The 19,359-nt window shown below is 39.1% G+C and overlaps 1 protein-coding gene across 1 annotated transcript; it reads left to right on the top strand.

The window, feature by feature from the left end:
• Nucleotides 1–167: 167 nt before the first annotated feature.
• Nucleotides 168–16,205, top strand: LOC139457594 (protein turtle homolog B-like). The gene is made up of 12 exons (XM_071238958.1): nt 168–210; nt 405–743; nt 4,447–4,728; nt 5,738–5,998; nt 13,346–13,624; nt 13,883–14,179; nt 14,474–14,770; nt 15,093–15,248; nt 15,579–15,597; nt 15,742–15,794; nt 15,900–15,992; nt 16,087–16,205. Exons 1-12 carry the CDS (start codon nt 168–170, stop codon nt 16,203–16,205), a joined length of 2,238 nt encoding a protein of 745 aa, XP_071095059.1.
• Nucleotides 16,206–19,359: the final 3,154 nt, after the last annotated feature.

The raw sequence follows: 19,359 nt of genomic DNA on the forward strand, positions 1-19,359 counted from the left end.
AACTATTATTGATCATACGAATGCTTTTTGACACAGTAAACTGAGCGGAAACAGCAGACGACTGGTACAGTAGACGTGTGAACTTATAGTATCCAATAATTAGTATCCAGCTATCTGATAAACAATGAAACTTCATTCCAGGTCTCGCCTAGGTGCCCGACAACATCATGATGAAGATAGCTTCTGCTACTGTATTGTACGTGATTGCAGGTACGTCTTTCGTGTCAGACACATGTGTAATGGAGTATATTTTACATCTGTTTTGTGATGATTGAAGATGTAACACAAATTACATAATGTACTTGATATAACATATAAGCAATCTTCTTTTTTAATCATCACAAGTCGTCAGAGAATACGATTCGACTTGGGGTGATGTACGGTCCTATGACTGTTTCCTGCAGGTGTTGTATCAGGTGCCCCCAGTGCCAGTCCAGTGTTGTCTGCAGTGTCTGACACAGCCAGGTTTAGCTGGGAGATTCCACAGGGAGGTCTGGGGACAGGGAGTAATTTCTTTGCTGTCAGTCCTGCTGGTGTCACTGTGTTCATAGTGACAGCTGGTGGGAGATTCCTCCCCACTGGCAGCTACACAGACAGACTGGTGTACCAGGGGAACATAGCAGCCAGGAATGTCACCTTCACCCTGACCAACATCCAGACATCGGATGCAGGGACATACACGTGTGGGAATGGAGGGACTGCTACTGTGATACAGAACTGTGGACAGAAACTTTTTGTCCTGGGTGAGTGGTTATTTAACGAGTAATTACTATCCAATCAGATATCGATTCGTAACATCTTTAAATGCGAATTAACTTGATGACTATATGTAAGTTAGACCTTCAAATATCATGGCATTAGTACGTCTTACTGATCGTCATAAGCAAGAAGAGAAAGTGTGTTTTGTGAATGGTACTATCAAGGTATGCTTCACACATGTATAATCACGCAGCCTACAGCCTATTATTTCATTCACTTCACACCTCTGAACACATGATCACATAGAATGGAAGAAATACCAAAATATACAGCACTATTAAGTATATCGTGGTAATGTTACGCAATTTTATTATGCATGTCCGCAGAAACAATTTCCTCATAGTGAGCGATTGTATGCACGTTTTGTATGATCAAACTAAGATCGATCACATCAGGGATGTTCTGTCACGGGCGGTGGTTTTGTTCCTATGTACGCAACATCCCTGATAACACAATAATGCTTTCTATGCGCTCATAACAATGGTTCTGTATTTAGTCATGTGACCGGCCTTCCTTCTAATGGGGAATCAAGTAAGAGATTATCAGAAAGTCCCATAGTGAAGCAAATAAGACTGTTGTATGAAATATTTAATTTACGACTGCGATGTTGCTATGGGATCCGTCTCAATTCTCTTATCTATTTAAGGAAGTGACTGTTGTATACACCATATAGCAAACAGAAAGCCATGTTACAAGGTCCACAATGCATCCCTATTAAAACAAAACAAACATGCATTGCATAGTGCCAGTCTGTGCTAACGTCAGAGCTTTGAACTAGCATACGGTCAATGAACATTTACGTTGCCTTGAACTCATTTGTACTATCCCGAAGTTTATTGTGTGAGATAAACATAGCTTTATTGTTTTGTGTAAAGATCTAATGATTGACATGAATCAGATTGCTACATGAAACCTTTATAATGTCGACACAAACTTCCCTTACGACAAACGTACACGTATTCAAATTCACATGATGTGAAAGCAACTATTCTAACAATGATACACATCTGACAACGATGACATTTTGTTCATTGAAAACACAGAGCCATCCGACCCGTGCTAATTGATAATTATATAACTACAATAGTGAATGGTTATAGCACCGTATTCCAAAGGGAAGCCATATGCTACCTCACTGACGATGCCTTGGCTAAAAGAGAACAACACAAGAGAAGCGTGGATTAAATGGCCGAGGGGAATTATGGTTGCCAAGCATAAGCTATACTTATGATTCCCTACCTGAAAAGACTCGAGTAACCAGGTTCCCACTGAAAAGAAACTTACCCAAAAAACGAATAGTACGTCAATTTGTTGATAGGTAGCCCATGGGAACCGCGCATACCTTGACATTAATCATTCTTGAGACATGTGGACCGTCTCCGTGGCCAGGTGGTAGAGCGTCTGCCCGGAGAACGGAAGGTCGTAATTCCATCCCCGGCCGCGTCATACTACAATGCCCTGTCTGGCACATAAAGGGGCCAAAACAAGGTCTGGTCGGCTCTGAGTCAATACTAATATATTCTGTCAGAGTCGGGTGTTTGTGTTAAACGCACGCACACACACATACACACACATACACACTCATACATACACGTCACTATGTAAGAGCAATAACCTTCAACGCGACCCTATTTTACCTCACGTCACCTCACCATGATACATATTATGTATTCATGTATACACAAGATATTATGTTGTACCTGAAATGGACAGAAAGAGCTGCAAACATTGAATAAGATATGAGGAAGGAAAACTGGGCGGGGTGGAACGGAATGAGAAACGGTGAAAACATGATTAACTTCAAAGATAGCTAGTTTATCGTTATTTCCTACAGGTTAAATATACAGTATATGCAGGATTCTAGTTAAGTTCGAAATGAGAAAGATCTTGGCTGGTAGTTGGAAGATTGAGAACAGGTAGTAAATTGAAAAGGTTTCAAAACGTTACAGCATTAATCGAAACAGGGTATATAAAGTGTGTTAGTGACAGACAATATTCAATAGAGCTTGCAGAATACTTTGTTATTAAAACCATCTGCAAAGATATATGCCTTATTATTAGTTAAAACATTTGAGAAAAACTGTATCTTGAGCACTTAGTGTGATTAGCAAATTATAACAGCAGGTGGGAATTATTTAAAAAGTTATGTCAAACATTAATTCAGACCCTGAGACAAGAGCAGCCAAAACTCTCTTGGAAATCCATGGTAATTTGGCAAGTTTTCTTAATTGCTGAAGGTATATATGTTTATTTCTAAGGATATGTAAAAATAATAAAAATGTTAGTCTATTTTTGAAAGCAGTAGGGTCTTAGTCCCTACGGGTGATGATCTACACCAAAACAAAGTTATGAATTATGTAACCACTATTTGTAATAACAAGTTATATCCGTAATTCTTTTTTGAAGATATCATAATAAATCATGTTCTTGTTTTGAGGGCATTGCATTTATTGTTTCCTAAAATTCTAAAAATTGTACTCGTTTTGTTTCCGGTTGTAGTTATTCCGTTTCTAACAATGAGTCTCTCATTAAAGTGAAGGTTTTCTCACCATCAGTCTAAATCACCGAAGTGGTAAACGTCTGAGACCTGCATCACTTCGGGCTTTCCTCCCACATTAAGCTGACACGCCGCAATGTAACTGGAATACTGTTAAAAGCGGCGTTAAACCCAACACACTCACTCACTCACTCACTCAGCTGTAGCTCTGCAAATTTAGACTCAAGAGCTGAGAATGGGTTGAATATAGTCTGAAAGACAATGGGAAGAGTAATGGCTGACAGATAATGGGATGAGCATAGACTGAGAGAGAACGGGATGAAGAAGGGAAAGGGCGATTGTTTTCTTGAATATTTGCTTTGGGGTCTGTAAAAAGCCTTGTATTTTCTCATCTTCCTTTAATGCATGCTATACTGCAATAACGACTTATTATAATTCACGATTATTATGGATAACATATAGTAAAAACTCTGTCGGAAAGGTCGGAAAGGTATGGATGTTCGTCAACTGCCCACAAGACATTTCTATAACTCACGTGTTGTCCATGGAACCTTATTTTGAGTCATATACCAATTCATACGTGAAGTTATTAGTATAACCAATTCCTCAAAGCGTAGTATAACAATATGTCTACAAATAAAGGTAGAGTTATGTTGAGTCTGCGTGTTGATCACGTTGATTATTAGTGCGATGGAAATGAGGGTAGAGAAAGAAGGACATCCAGTCGACATAACAAGGATCACATCCGACATCATAATCGCGTGATTGCAAGATTGTTTACACTTTCAACCTGTCACATCCTTACGTTCACGGCCTATTAAATTTAACTAACCCGAAATCAACACATCGCGACATGTCGGTCACATGTTGTCTTGTCACGTTTTCACAAATTTGTGAATATTGCGGAGATTGCGCAAAGGGCTGTAGAATGTTTGAATACACTGGCACAGAGTCAGTGTTGTATAACATTATATATTGTTAAAAAATCTGTATTTTATATTATTTCACAAAATAACACAAGATATTCCATATGAGAGTATGCCAGGTACTCTGGAGACAGTGTTAGAGTCAGTGGTGATGTTCAGTGTAGGTACATTCGAACACAGTAGACCAAGTAACATATTTAGCATGTATTTACATATAATGTGACACAACCACATAACCTACAACATTAATCATTCTTGGGAAAGGCAAGCCTACAACACCTGGCCGTCCAGTGTCCACAACTCCTTTCTACAACCAGCAAGTGACCTTGACCTGCAGCTGTAACTCTACCACTGTCCCAGCTGACCATGGCCTGACCTTGACCTACACCTGGCAGCGTGACAACACTAACATCACAGTTACCTCCCCTGGTTCCTCCTACACCTTCACATTGAGTTCCCGGGACAGTCACAGCTACCGATGTAGAGCGAGAAAAAGTCAGGGTCTTGAGTCAGAGTGGAGCCAGGGCTACAACATGCAGCCTCAGTGTAAGTACTGTAAACACGTTGCTCATTCATGTCTCACTTTACTGAATCCTCAGTGTTCAGTTTGTGTATGTAAACATAAAAAACAATGTACTCCAGCTATGTGATATCGCTTTTTTATTGTTTGATGTTGTTTGTTCATATAGTTTGTTTGCTGTTTGACCCGGCACTGCAGTTATAGGATGTCACTTTGTTTATATAGATTGTTTATTGTTTGACACTGCACTCCAACTACATAATATCACTTTGTTGATATAGTTTGTTTATTGTTTGACAGTACACTCCACCTACGTGATATCACTTTGTTCAATAAACTTAATAAAGGTCCAAACTAGTTCTCAATCTTTCAGAAATTACACAGTTTTCAAGATTATTCAGAGGGATTTCCCATTCCTGGCATTACTGTCTTGACACGCAGCAGAACGAGTGAGTGAATGAGTGAAGGTAAATGCCGATTTTAGCAATGTTCGAGCAATATCACGACTGGGGAAACGGGCTACAGACATTGCACCCATGTGGGGAACGAACCTTGGACGTCGGCGTGACGAACAAACGCTTTAACTAATAGGCTACCCCGCCCTTCGAACAGAGAGAAGGTAGCAATTACACGAATGAAAATATTCATATGCAGACATGTTTGATAGTTGGCTGTTCCTTCATAAAGATACGTGGACTACTTTGTTTTATTTATTTTGTTGTACAGTGTATTTGAGTTAACAAAACAACGGTTTGAGTCAACCACTATTTTGTTTGACCCCATACATATATACATTCCTTCCTATATACATGTCTGCGACATTAATCCAATTCTCTCACTAACACAGACAGACCTTTATACATAATGTTGTGATAATACTTGCTCTTTTGTTATATGTCATATCTCTGTGTCTATATTGATCACCAAAAACATCCTTCCATTTCATATTTTTTTTATATTTGTTATAACTGCCGTTTTGTTTAGCAGTTATACATCTTACACACAGTATAAGTGCAATATCACCATTTATTCCAGACGGGCCCTACCAGATCTCCCTGACCCCCTCCAGCTCCGCCTACACTGTGACACAAAACCAGGCTCTTCCATCAATCACGTGCTCTGACCTCTGTAGGCCCGGATGTACCTACAGGTGGTTACACAATGGAACAACTGTCAGCAGTGGAGCCACCCTGAGTCTAGGACAAGCTGACAGATCTAGGACAGGCTCCTACACATGCCAGCCTTCCAATACACACGGCAGAAGTGACAGTGATACAGTCAGTGTTGATGTTCAGTGTAAGTATATAGTCTACACTGGTGACAGTGTTACAGTCAGTGTTGATGTTCAGTGTAAGTATATACTCTACACTGGAGACAGTGTTACAGTCAGTGTTGATGTTCAGTGTAAGTATATAGTCTACACTGATGACAGTGTTACAGTCAGTGTTGATGTTCAGTGTAAGTATATAGTCTACACTGGTGACAGTGTTACAGTCAGTGTTGATGTTCAGTGTAAGTATATAGTCTACACTGGTGACAGTGTTACAGTCAGTGTTGATGTTCAGTGTAAGTATATAGTCTACACTAGTGACAATGTTACAGTCAGTGTTGATGTTCAGTGTAAGTATATAGTCTACACTAGTGACAATGTTACAGTCAGTTTTGATGTTTAGTGTACTTTTATAGTATACACTGGTGACAGTCCGACAGTCAGTGTTCGTATAAGTGTAAGCTCCTGGTGACTTTTCTAAACGACAGTGCGTATATGTTCCTGTTAAACTTCAGCTTTAGTATTAAACGATGTAAGATTGTTATTGTCCGAAGACAAGTTATTTGATGATTCATAGATAAACCTTGACATTTTGCACTTGAACACTTAATTAATATGACAATCACAACAATAGTTTCGGAGTACTCGAGGAGAAGTTGTTGCTAAAATGTCGCTATCTTATGTGATATTAGACAGGTCTCAATGTGTATGGATAACGTCCAGATGGAACAACACAAGTGGACAGTCATTGCAAGTTAAACGTCCTGAATCGTCCAATTGTTGTCTGTCAGCAAATCTTCGACCCAAAGGGTATCTGCAGCACAATAGAACAGCTTCGTGTGGAAGCAGAAACATCGCGTTCGGTTGTAGCCAGGATATCGATATGTCCCTGAACTTTGGTGTCGACTTTCAAAGGCATATCCACCATCGCGCGGCATTGGGTGTACTTCAAATTATAAAATTACGCCGAGATGTCGAAAAAAAAGTTCCTATCCAATTGTGTTAATTTAACTGCAAATATTAGACCTGTTTAAAAAGAAGACACTGGTAAGTGTTGTCCGAGATTTTGTTATGCATAAAAATATCAAAACAATTTTCGTCACATTTTTATTCACCGATAAAAGTACTGTAAGACGATATTGTTTTATTTATAAGCTATTTGGAAATTGTGACTCTCAAAAGACTGGCTGATATCTGAACGACCTAAACATACATCAAATGATCTTTTTATGGATATGTGCATGTATAACGTTATACATTCTGTACAAAAAATAGCTTGCAATAATTGAAGAAAATCGATTTCCTCTTTGACATCAAAAGGCGACAGTGAGGAACACACAGGTATAAAGAAAAGAGGCAAAACTCAGGAAGTCACTCCATTGTCACTCAGCTCACTTGGTGGAAAATAACGACATTATTTGTTTGACGTACTTGTTTGTTTTATGTTCTTTGGCTACGTATGTTATATGTACTGACGGAGGAAAGTAACAGTGTTTAATATAAGTTTTAACAAAATACAAATGCATCTTTCATGTTCATGGACGGCGCCCAATTTGGATTTGTGCGTGTTTGTTAAGAGTATGATACTCACACTTTTGTTTTAATCTGAACAGCAAACAATGATTGTTCAGCTATGAAAGTGCCCATACAAACATTTTTGTTAAATAATTAATAACTCTTACTCGATGATGAAATCAACGTCTACGCGCCGTGGGTTTGCTAAAAACAGGAATGGTATAAACCGAAGTTGGCAGACATTTCAATGTTCTTCGACACACAATATCATCATGACTTGCCACTGCTCGGGCGCCCCCGTGTGACGTCACGTCAACAAGACAAACATATCCTATTGGTGCATCTACGGAATCCATCCCAAACTCACATTAACAGCTCGAAGAGATCCTGGGTTGAGACTAATTAGTGACAGAACCGTACGCAACAGGTTGACGTAACACAATATCCAGCCCCGAGGTTCAGTGATACTCTCGTTTTTGCTTCTTTGTGTAGAGGTTCAGAAGACAAGACTGGGATACTGTTCACAGATGAGTTCAGGTCTCATCTGGACAGCTCTGATAGTCGAGCAGTGTGTCAGTAGAACGTTTTAGTGACGCTCGTCAGCTTGGACTGTGGAAGTGTAATGCTAAATCAAAAAATCCAAAGAATATTTAAATTACAATACTCTAAAGGAAACATGTACTTTTTTTCAGAACTTTTTACGTGTACAATTCAACTTTTAACATTTGTCTAATGATAGGAAATATGATATACAACACTTCATTTGTCAAGTTCTTATGTAAACAAAGTTTAAACAAACAGAATTGCGTGAGAAAATATGTAAAAGATTGTGCATATGTTTATTCACCCGACCTTCACCAACAAATCTTACATAGTTTACATCACCTCCTGTGACCGACTATTACAAAATGGCGTGTTCACTGTTCGCGGGATTTTCAGAGTAGGACTTTCGTGGTTCGGGAATGGTATGTAAATAAATATGTTATGAAAGTACGCAGAAACAATCTGACAATCTGCGTATTTTCATTGGCGTTTATGTAAGCATGAGAACATGTCAGAGATGCAGATAAGTACCTTCATCTTTGTGTGTCAATCATTGTGTTACGCAGAACGGAATCTTTGGCAATTTCTTTTGAATTTACCAAATCGTTGCATTATATCTATTCTTTAATTCCCCAATTCTTGCTACGTATACATTACCCTTCCCATGCATATTCTTTTATATTTGAATCAATGTAAGCAGCAGATAGACGAATAGACCTCAGTAAATAGGACAATACACCACACAATGTAAAATCTGAATTTTGTTTTGTTTACATTTTAAACAAACACAGTTTTTGATCGTGGCGTTCGTTTTCACACTTGATGTAATTTCGATTCATATTACCAGGACCATTTGTATTAGAGACAAAACGATTTGTCATGTGATTCTAAAATGTATGATGGATTCAGGGATGTATATGTCTAAGCTGTGATGGAAATGTACATGATGTAATTGTCGTCTCATATACTGCATAAGTGAAACGTGATTTTGTAAGCACTATCCAATATGGCGGAAAGTCCACTTCGGCGTTCGCGGTTTCTAAAACATCATATACGATTGAAGGGTTATCGGTGATTTTCAGAGAGAGGTGCGCATGCGTCATATGTAATAGTCGTGTTTCACTTTAAAGGAAAAAGTGGGTATCTCTTTAGCCCAATTTCGGGCTACAGTAGGTACGTTCTTCCAGCCACATATGTCACAACGATGTACGGCATACACGTGTACAGAGACTCAATCACCATGTATTGGAAACTTTGAGCCTTCTGAGTACTCTAATCATGACGTGCGGATCGGTCGAAGTAAATCCCGGCCCTGGCTCAGTATTTGTACCGACAAGGAAGGAGCTGTGGGATTACTATGCTGCAATCGGAACTAACAACAGGAATAACAACTTTGAATTTCTGTAGGGTTATCGGCGACGTTTCAAAATTATATTTGGGGATTTTGAGAAAATAACAGACACCAGTGATAACTCATATGCTATTTCTTATTGGATAACTAAATTTTCTAAGTATACATATGATATTTAGTTTATAAAACATACACGGTATAACGCCGTGAATGTTGATTTAGTCATGCAACAACATTGCGGGATTTTCGATGTAACGAAGTATTTTCTTTGCCTAAAATGACATCAGAAGATATCACCGAACAAAGAATGTCCCGTAGAATTGAAATCTGTGAGGAGTATATGTGTTTTATTCGAGGGTTGAAGAGGAAGGACACAAATGTCCTGGTGGCATGGTGGAGGTGCCCCAACATGATTGTGATGCAATCCTACAGCTCTTGTCCCGCAGGTTATGCGTTGTTCCGCAGGTTATGAGCCCTGCTAACGTCATCTTTCTACTCGCAACCGCGCTTGTTGGCTTTACAAAAGTGGTGAACGTCACAGACATGCAACACTTCGGGAAGTCTTCCCAAATATGGTTAACACGCCCTGATATCAGTGATATTCTGACAACCTCACTCATGTTTCAACAGGACCGTGTCAGCACGTGCAATCGCAGCATTCCTAGCTTTCTCGTTGTAATCAAAATCCCAACTTATAACACCTGCTATCATTTCGACCAATGGCAGGAGGTTTCAGATAGAATTTGTCATTAATAGTGTACACATGAGATTGAATTCTCATAACCTTGGCCTTTGTGGCGTACTGTGTTCATATCGGACACTTGACCACATTTGCAATGTTTTATCACTCATCAAGTGCTGTCAACACAAATCTTGTTATAGTTTTTCCTTTCCATTCATATGATTTAACTAGCGTCACTACGTTATATGTACTGATGTAGTCTCCACCCACAACTTTGAAATCAAGAGCAAAGTGAGCTTTGAGTTTTGGGTACGATTTTGTTGGCATGTGAACTGTAGGGTTCAATTTAAGCATATCTCATGGGTTGATGTGAACCAGGTAGTAAGACTGAAGTTTCATCTAACATTGACATTCAAACATTTTAGTTCAGTGTTCTAGTGATGTCATGAGTTTTTTGTAAAGCAGTTTTTCTTTGACGCATGTCACATGTAATATATATTGTCATTTTGTTACATTATCTAAACGTGAATTTGCAATGGCAGTTTTTCAGTTATGAAGAGTGTGTCAGATTGTTTATTGCTGCACAGATCCAGCAGAGGTGGTTCTAGAGACACAAGGGAGCGCCACCTGTCGCCCACACAGAGTCTATGTAGGTCAGCAGAATGTCCAGCTGACATGTCGAGTGACGGCAGCTAACCCGGCAGTGACGTCATACACGTGGACTCACAACAGTTCTGTTATCCAATCAGTGAGAGGTGCAGTGTTCACCATCAGCTCCGTCAGCAGGACCAGTGGAGGATCCTATACCTGTCAGGGGAGCAATAGCCTCGGTGGATCCACATCTTCACCAGTGACACTGGAGATTCAGTGTAAGTATGTTAGTCAACATGTTGTCAGGGGACCAATAGCCTCGTTGGATCCACATCTTCACCAGCGACACTGGAGGTTCAGTGTAAGTGTCTATCGCATGAGTGAATCCATATCGAAAAGTTAGTATCATTAAAAGCATATATATGCATGTTATCATTCTTCAGACGGCCCATCCGTGTCAGTTGCTGCCTCCACCCAAACTGTGACAGAGGGACAGACTCTGACCGTGACCTGCTCTGGCGACTCCAAACCTGCCGCAGTTGTGACATGGACAAGGAAAGATGGCAGCAGCTTTACTCCTCAGACTGGATCTACTCTGACGATCAGTAACATACATAGATCACAGGCAGGGACATATGTGTGTACAGCTACCAATACCCTGAGTTCTTGTGTGGGGACATCTGTAGTGAGATCTGACTCTGTGGAGGTGACAGTAGATGTACAGTGTAAGTATCATTGTTAGAATACTGGACATATGTGTGTACAGCTACCAACACCCTCAGTCCTTGTGGGGGGACATCTGTAGTGTAAGTATCATTGTTAGAATACAGGACATATGTTTGTACATCTACCAACACCCTTAGTCCATGTCTGGGGACTTCAGATTAAAATCTGCGGAGGTGACAGTGGATATACTGTGTAAGGATTATTGTTAGAATACCGGACATATGTGTGAACAAGTATACATCTAATGCGAGATATATTGCTTGGCACAGCAAACCTACCACTAAATCCTTGTCTCAATGACTAACCATAATCCTCCTTTATATAATCAAGAAAGGGCTTTCTGTACATTCACTGAAGGTAGTTGAGACAAGTGGAATTTATTCCAAATGGATTCTTAAAAGTTCAAAGTATTTGCATGTCTTTTCACAATCTCAGAAGAAAACCTAGAACATTTGTTTTTAACTTTGTGCACCAAACTTAAAGAAAAACTTCATCCCTTAATCTGTTGGTCATTGTGTTACAAAATGTGGTGACCATAGACATAGTTACATACCTATCCTTAGAAGTTCAGGTCAGTTAGTCTTAAAATGAAAGCAAATTCCTACTGAATATTACTGAGAAAACATTATTTGAAATGCTTGACTTTTGTAAGATTTGGGGGGAAGATATTTATGCAGGAAAAAGGCATCCCCATGTGAACGCTTGCGCTCCCATTTTGGCAAATTTCAGGCAAGGTAACTTGGCCAAGATGATCTGATGTTATTCAATTACTATGAAATAGCTAATTCACTTCCACTGATTTACCAATCCGAATTAGAAATGAGACCGTTATATATGCATAAAGATTCAGAATGATAAAACACTCTCCACAAGACCGTAAGACAAGAGGGATGACTTTCCCAAAGTCAAATTTCTCTTTTAGTCGAGCAACATTCCAGAAGCTTCTCTCCTTAGTGTCTACATTTCACAACTTTTGAGGTACAATCGAGCATGCTCTTTCTGCCAGGATTTCAAAGAACGTCATACAACTCTAGCCCAGAAATTGTTTGATCATGGTTACAACATTCAAAATGGTTTACATTTCCAAATTGACGTATCCGTCACAAAATGATCTCCAATGCAATTAAGACGTTCCCATGTTTTTTTCCAGGTGAACAATTGACTTGCCTTGTGTTTGTGACGGGTGCCACCTTTTTCGCGAACACCTGGTATCATCACTATTTGATAGTAATTCATTAACACATACTCGTGATATAAACGGAATTGTACAGTTGACTCTGATGTTCATAGAAATTTCACATAACCCTCGGTTGCATGTGGTTACTAGAATATAATGACTATTTGTGTTTCGGAGCAAATTACAATATCTACACATTTCAGCTAGGCGGGCATACACAAGGAAGAACCATGTTTACATCTTCAGTACAGGGCCTTGAAGAGTGTGAGTGAGTGAGTGAGTATGGTTTTATGCCGCATTTAGCAATATTCCAGCAATATCACGGCGGGGAACACCAGAAATGGGCTTCACACATTGTACCCATGTCGGGAATCGAACCCGAGTCTTCGGCGTGACGAGCGAACGCTTTAACCACAAGGCTACCCGACCGCCCCCCTTGAAGACAAAATACCAATTAATAAATGCCACAACACCCTTTCCATAATCGGAGTCACAGCAAACTTTGTCAATGGTTCAGTGACAATTAATGAATCTGATGTAGTTACCTTGAGATGTCAGTTGGATAGTGCTGGTAATCCAAGGTCAGCCATCGGGTTACTGAATGGGTCTGGGGAGTTGACAAGGTCAGATAACTCCATGACAGCAGAATATAGACTGGAGTTTAGTAGGTCACACTCATGGTAGTTGTTTTTCATCTTTAAAATTAAATGTGTTTTAACATCAGGATAGTGTATTAAGTGTGTACAGCCAAAACCTTCCATCACAACGAGGTATATTTATTTTTTCAGATCCTGCCAATGTAAGCATGTTCACCGCCAACTCACTCAGCGGCACATTGACAGTTAATGAGTCTGACACAGTGACTTTACGATGCCAGATTGATAGTAATCCAAGGCCAGTCATCAAGTTACTGAATGGAACTGAGGAGTTGACAAGGGCAGATAACTCCCTGACAGCAGAATATAAACTGGAGTCAGCAGACTGTAGACAAAGAGGGAACTACTCCTGTACTGCCACTAACAACATCGGGACACCTGTCAGCCAGAGCCTGGAGTTGTTGGTCAAATGTGAGTACTTCCTGAGAAGATCTGTCCACAGGTTATTATTTGACTCTGTTCATCTTCATTTTCTTATGATTGTAATAGTTGGGATTTTTTACATTGCAAACATTATGTGTAATATTAGTAGTACTTGTAGTAGTAGCTTATGAGATCATGTACATCTGGTTATTCTGACACTATGCTTAATACTTCAACTGTGCTTGTTTATTAAGAGTATGTTGGTGCTTATCTTTCTTTGAGTCATTGCAAAATGTTTTGTGAAAGGTTCTCCTCGACACGATGAGACAGTTCCCCCTCAACTCAAATATGCCTCTAGACATGGTGGTAACGTGAACGTGTCTGTGTCAGTCCTAGCCTACCCCCTTCCTACATTCACCTGGAGTAGAACTACCAGCACCAGCCAGGACCTCACTGGTTCCTCCAGCCCTGTCTCAGACATCTCAGTCACTGCCAGACTACACCTTACTAACCTCCAACAGCAGGACTTCGGGGACTACAGTCTGACAGTGGATAATGGTGTAGGTGGCTCAGTGGCATACACGCTCGGCATCGTGTCTGAAGGTTAGTGTTTAACTTTAATATATTGTCTCAATTCCTACCTCAAACCTTTCTCATACTAGAAAATGGCTTTGGCGAGTTAATGGCATGCAATATCATTACTGTGTCTGAAAGTGAGTTGCTTAATTCTGATTCAAGCTTGACTGATTCATGATTCACATATTCACATCTTTTAATAATCATTCAAAAATGTTTACTCATTTTACCTTCATTGTAATTTTATATAAATGAGATAACTTTTCAGCATTCAAAAATGAAACTACAAGCGCATTCTCTTTCTTATTTATTTGTTGTAAGGGCCACCACAGACACCTACACAGTTTAGAGATCTTGATAATGCAACAACGTCGTCGGTATGGTTATCTTGGCTGCCTGGCTTCAATGGTGGAAACCCTCAGACGTTCCTGCTTGAGTATCGTCAGTTTGCTACGAGAACGTGGACTGTGTATAATTCTTATGATGACACCGGCAAGATGATGGTGGTGGAAGTGACTGGGCTTACACTAGGAGATATTTACCCATTCCGACTACAAGCTAGAAATGAATATGATGGTTCCAGTAAACATGTATTTGTGGAAACTAGGACTGCTGGAGGTATGTGTCACTCAAGTAGAATCACAAATCGAAGTATCAGTTAAATCGATTTGCAAACTAATCAGCATGAAATGAATTTCCTATATGCGCATTTGTAGTTTACTATTTGGTTAAAGATTGTATACGTTCAAAGTAAACAGACGTAACACGTTGTACAGATGCTTAAAATCGAACCTATATATTCTATGTGATTACTCGCCACTCAGACAAATCACCAAATCATTCTTGGAAAGTAGCAAAACTGGAAACGAATACCGTTTCACCTAAATACAGTGACATATGATTAGCACTCGCCTGTTATAATATGTTACTTATATTGTAGATCCACCAGACCATCAACAACTCGAAGCACCATATACAAGTACAGGGTTGATAACAGGAACAGCAGTAGGAACTTTTCTTCTTACTTTGCTCATTGAGGGAATTGTTCTGGTGCTACTTTACAGAAAGGGGTACAGGTTCGGAAATATTCTAAAAGGTATATAATTTAGATTTTCTTTGTCAAATGATTCTATACTATTTGAAGGCAATAGGTTGAATTCAAAATGATGTTCCATGACAATGATGGATATGTTTGAAATAAATATTCTCGGAATTTCTTATTTTTAGTGTATGGAAATTAACAGAACAAGATGCAATTTTACAAGCAATTGTTTTTGTTAAATGTTGCTATTATTATATATCTGTAGTCAATTGCAATTTTACTATATCATTCTCTCTGTGATTTTTTTGTTTACACTTCACTCGACTCGTTACAATTTGTGATATGTTTTATATTATATACCATGTGGCTATTCTTGTATTCCAGGAAATGCATCACGAGAAAGGTAGTATAAATCTCAACGTTAAACATCACAATGTAGTAACATCTGAAATTATGAAATACAGTAAATAGAAATAATAGGCAGACTAAAACCATACTGTTCAATTCAATTATTGATTGCTAGATACCGACCCTGTTCATTTTGCAGCTCCAGGAATCCTGACACTGTCGAAATGGACAACAGAGAATATTCATCATTAGGTAGGTACTGGTTATTTGGGGTTTCCCTTTTGTTGATAGTACCATTATGCCCAGATGTGTTTAGCACGAAAATCATTACAATGTTTTCACTTTGATTTGTTTCAGATCAGAACAATGTTCCAGCTCAGTATTCAAATTTGGAGGAGGAATCAGACAAACAACAGTACTCACAGTTGAAGATTTATGAGAATACTAAAGGTAGCTGCAGGTTATGTCATTTTTCACAATACTGTTTAATTCGAAGTATTCTAGTGAAGGTAATATTGAAATACGTAATGAATTACATCTTCAGTGGATGCTGCAGTAGATACAAGTACCTATGAAGGCATGACAGAGACTCCCCCTGTGACCTATGAGTCCATCAGAGCATCTCCATACCAGAACACTGGGGCACATTCTCAAGGTAACTAAAACATGAAACACTCTTGCTGGTTTGAATCGTATGTCATTACGATGGATCAACTGTTTACATTGAATAGCATTACACAGGAGCATATGCTTTCTCCTCTCTTCTATGGCAATACGTATTCATTTCATGATTGTTCGATTCCCGACATGGGTACAATGTGTGAAGCCCATTTCTGGTTTCCCCATCGTGATATTGCTGGAATATTGCTAAATGCGGTGTCAAATCATACTCACTTACTCATGTTTACATGAGTTATTATCAAATCCATATCGTATTCTATGTTTAATTACCGGTAGTTTTGTGTTTTTCAGGCCCTGGTCATAAACATGAGTAATGATGAGAGTATACATCAAGACATCAGTTCAAGTAACAGACCAAGGCACACGTTGTATACCTACATGTCCTTTCTATTGGATATGGAAAGGGTTTTGTTGCGTTATTTGCTTTGGGGCAAATGAATGCACTGTCACTTTAAGAAGCCGAAATCTCTATCTTGGCAAGCAGGTTCAAGAATAATCATGTTGGTAATGCTGTACTATTTCTATACCGCCGTTTTCACAGAATATTACACACAATAGATAAACATAGTGACAATGTGAATTGAAAATAGAGTTCATATGGAATGACGTTGACAATAGAAGATAACAGATGACAGGCATGAACTAGTCATAACTAAAAAAAACAGTTCTGTGTTCTACCTGGGAACAGGTTACATGTGTGGATTTTGCTGTAACGCTCTCTGTTCCATGACCAATGTCAAAACACTGGAAGGTCCGATTATTTTCTCTGCTTAATGTCTTCATTGAGGTACTTGCCGATGAAGCTGACTGAAGAAGAACGGTGCTTTTCTGGCAAAATTGGACAAACTTGAATATGCGAATATAGCTTGGAGTAGTCGTGACATTACTGACAGGTATAGGATGTGATACAAATAAACATTATATATTAGTACACAATACACAATTAATAAGAATAGCGCCACAGTATTACAATTTGTTGACATAATTTGATGCTCAGTTCGTCTTTGTGTTTTGGCCTTATTGTGTGACCTTTTGGCAACCATTGCATGTATTGACAACGAAATATTGGAACTGTGTATTCTTATGTGAAAATATCACACAGAAACGTTGAGGCTGAAGCAATGTTAACAAAGTTTGAAGTGAAATATACTTATGTACTGTAAGATCATGTGGTAGTTATGGGTTTTAGCCAACCTTCAATCTTTAGGGAAATCCCGAATTGGATAACTCGTTATTAAAAGCACTTGCATTTATGCGTCATAAGTTAATGTCATGGCTAATACAAGTTTAATACCAACGTTTTAGGGGCGGTCGCGTTAAAGCGTTCGCGTGTCACTCCGAAGACCCAGGCTAGATTCCCGACATTGGTACAATGTGTGAGGCCCATTTCTGGTGTCCCCTGCCGTGGTATTGCTGGAATATTGCTAAAAGCGGCGTAAAACCATACTCACTCACCACTATCGATTTAAATGATGCCCTTGACTAATGAGGAATATATGTATCAGTTGGGTTCAATGTACCCATTAGTGAGTTGAAGCATAGATACAACAGGGTTCAGGATACAGATGATCAGCCAACATGAATTAAGACTAATGAATGCGATGCATAAACTGACCTGTACACAGTCGGTACTTTGTTTATACAAATAACAGAAGACATGGAGGTGTAATATCCTAGACATATATACCACCTATGTACCCACTAGACATAATAGGGCACGCTAATATAGAACGCAAACGCCCCAGAATAATCGAATATCCACTGGAGGTAGTCATGATTCGACAATACACCATGGAAGAGTAAGTGAATAGATCACTGAAACTCATTGATGACACCAGATGTTTGCGAAATGGGTGAGCATGTCCTGTTCTAACCGTAACATCAGCCACTCACATTAACGTAAAATTGATGCCAAGAAGGGGTGTCTCTTGTGTAATTAAGATACACGGTGAACTATGTAATTGTTTATATATTATATTATTTTATTTACATTGTAAAAGCAGTCATTTTATGTTGTGTCGAAAAAGGGTCAAATTCCGTTGTAAACATCAATATTTTCCATACCATGAACGAAAAGTACCGGAGATATATATATAAATCAGAATACCAGTGTCACCCTTCTCCGACGTTGTCAGGGCCATAAAACCAGCCATGACGACAAATAGAATGGTGTCATTGTTTTAGCAAGTCACAACATTTGATGAAATGGCTGGTGCTCCATTAAAAACAGTGCAGCATTAGTCAAATTACACTTACACAATCAGGAGAATGTTGGAATCTAAGGACTAATTTATTGGTGAGATAGGGCCATCTATTTCGCTTTTACTTCCTCTTTTATGAAGTACGATTTCTTCATTTCTTAAGTGTTTATTTATATCTAAACATATGTAGTTCCAATAGCGATATTTGTGTTGGTATAGTTTGCTTCATCGTGGATATAATATATTGTCCTTATCCACAGCTCATTCTTACCAAGTGACCTGAGTTACAATAGACTAGTGGGGAGTATAGTATCGTAAAGGGGAGTTAAGCCCACTTGTCTGTTACGTGTGTAACCTATCTGTCGTCTTTTGACGTCATAGATGAAAATCAGTTCGCCCTTTACAGCAGACTAATTTTTGTATTGAATGTATTACGTTATACATAAGCACATAAATCCATTTGATATTTATTTAGGGCGTTCAGATATCAGGCAGTACATTGTTTGCTCACAGTTTCTGTAAAACTGCTTTGTTATGGCCAGAGGTAGATCCAGTGCCGCGCACAACCTTAACTTTTCAGATCTCAGGAAAATGTGCGTCAAAAAACAAACTCGGCATCCAGAGGGTTAAACAAGTAAGTGTTTGTTGCCTGACGCCACACAGTGGTACTTCTGCCTTATGACGGCGGCCGGTAAACAAGGCGGTGCAATTGTAACGTCTATAGCGTAGAATGGGTTTTAATCGATTTCGCTGATTATGTTTTATATGTCTGTCAGCACCAAGCCCATGCTCTTTGATAAACGTGAAAGACCTGCATCATTTCGGGCACTCTCTCACTCTTGTGACACAAAACCTGCATTCAAATGTCAGGGATTCGACTAAGCTTACGTAACACTAAACCTGCGTTCTTATGACAGAGGTTTGGATCAGCTATA

This window comes from Haliotis cracherodii, unplaced genomic scaffold (genome assembly GCF_022045235.1).
Source record: "Haliotis cracherodii isolate W230 unplaced genomic scaffold, xgHalCrac1.p SCAF_12, whole genome shotgun sequence".
NCBI classification, from domain to species: Eukaryota; Metazoa; Mollusca; class Gastropoda; order Lepetellida; family Haliotidae; genus Haliotis; species Haliotis cracherodii.

Coding starts and splice junctions, on each gene's coding strand:
- LOC139457594 (XM_071238958.1), top strand. CDS start 168: ATGATGAAGATAGCTTCTGCTACTGTATTGTACGTGATTGCAG. Junction 15,795..15,899: donor CAGAGAATATTCATCATTAG/GTAGGTACTGGT, acceptor GATTTGTTTCAG/ATCAGAACAATGTTCCAGCT. Junction 15,993..16,086: donor GATTTATGAGAATACTAAAG/GTAGCTGCAGGT, acceptor TTACATCTTCAG/TGGATGCTGCAGTAGATACA.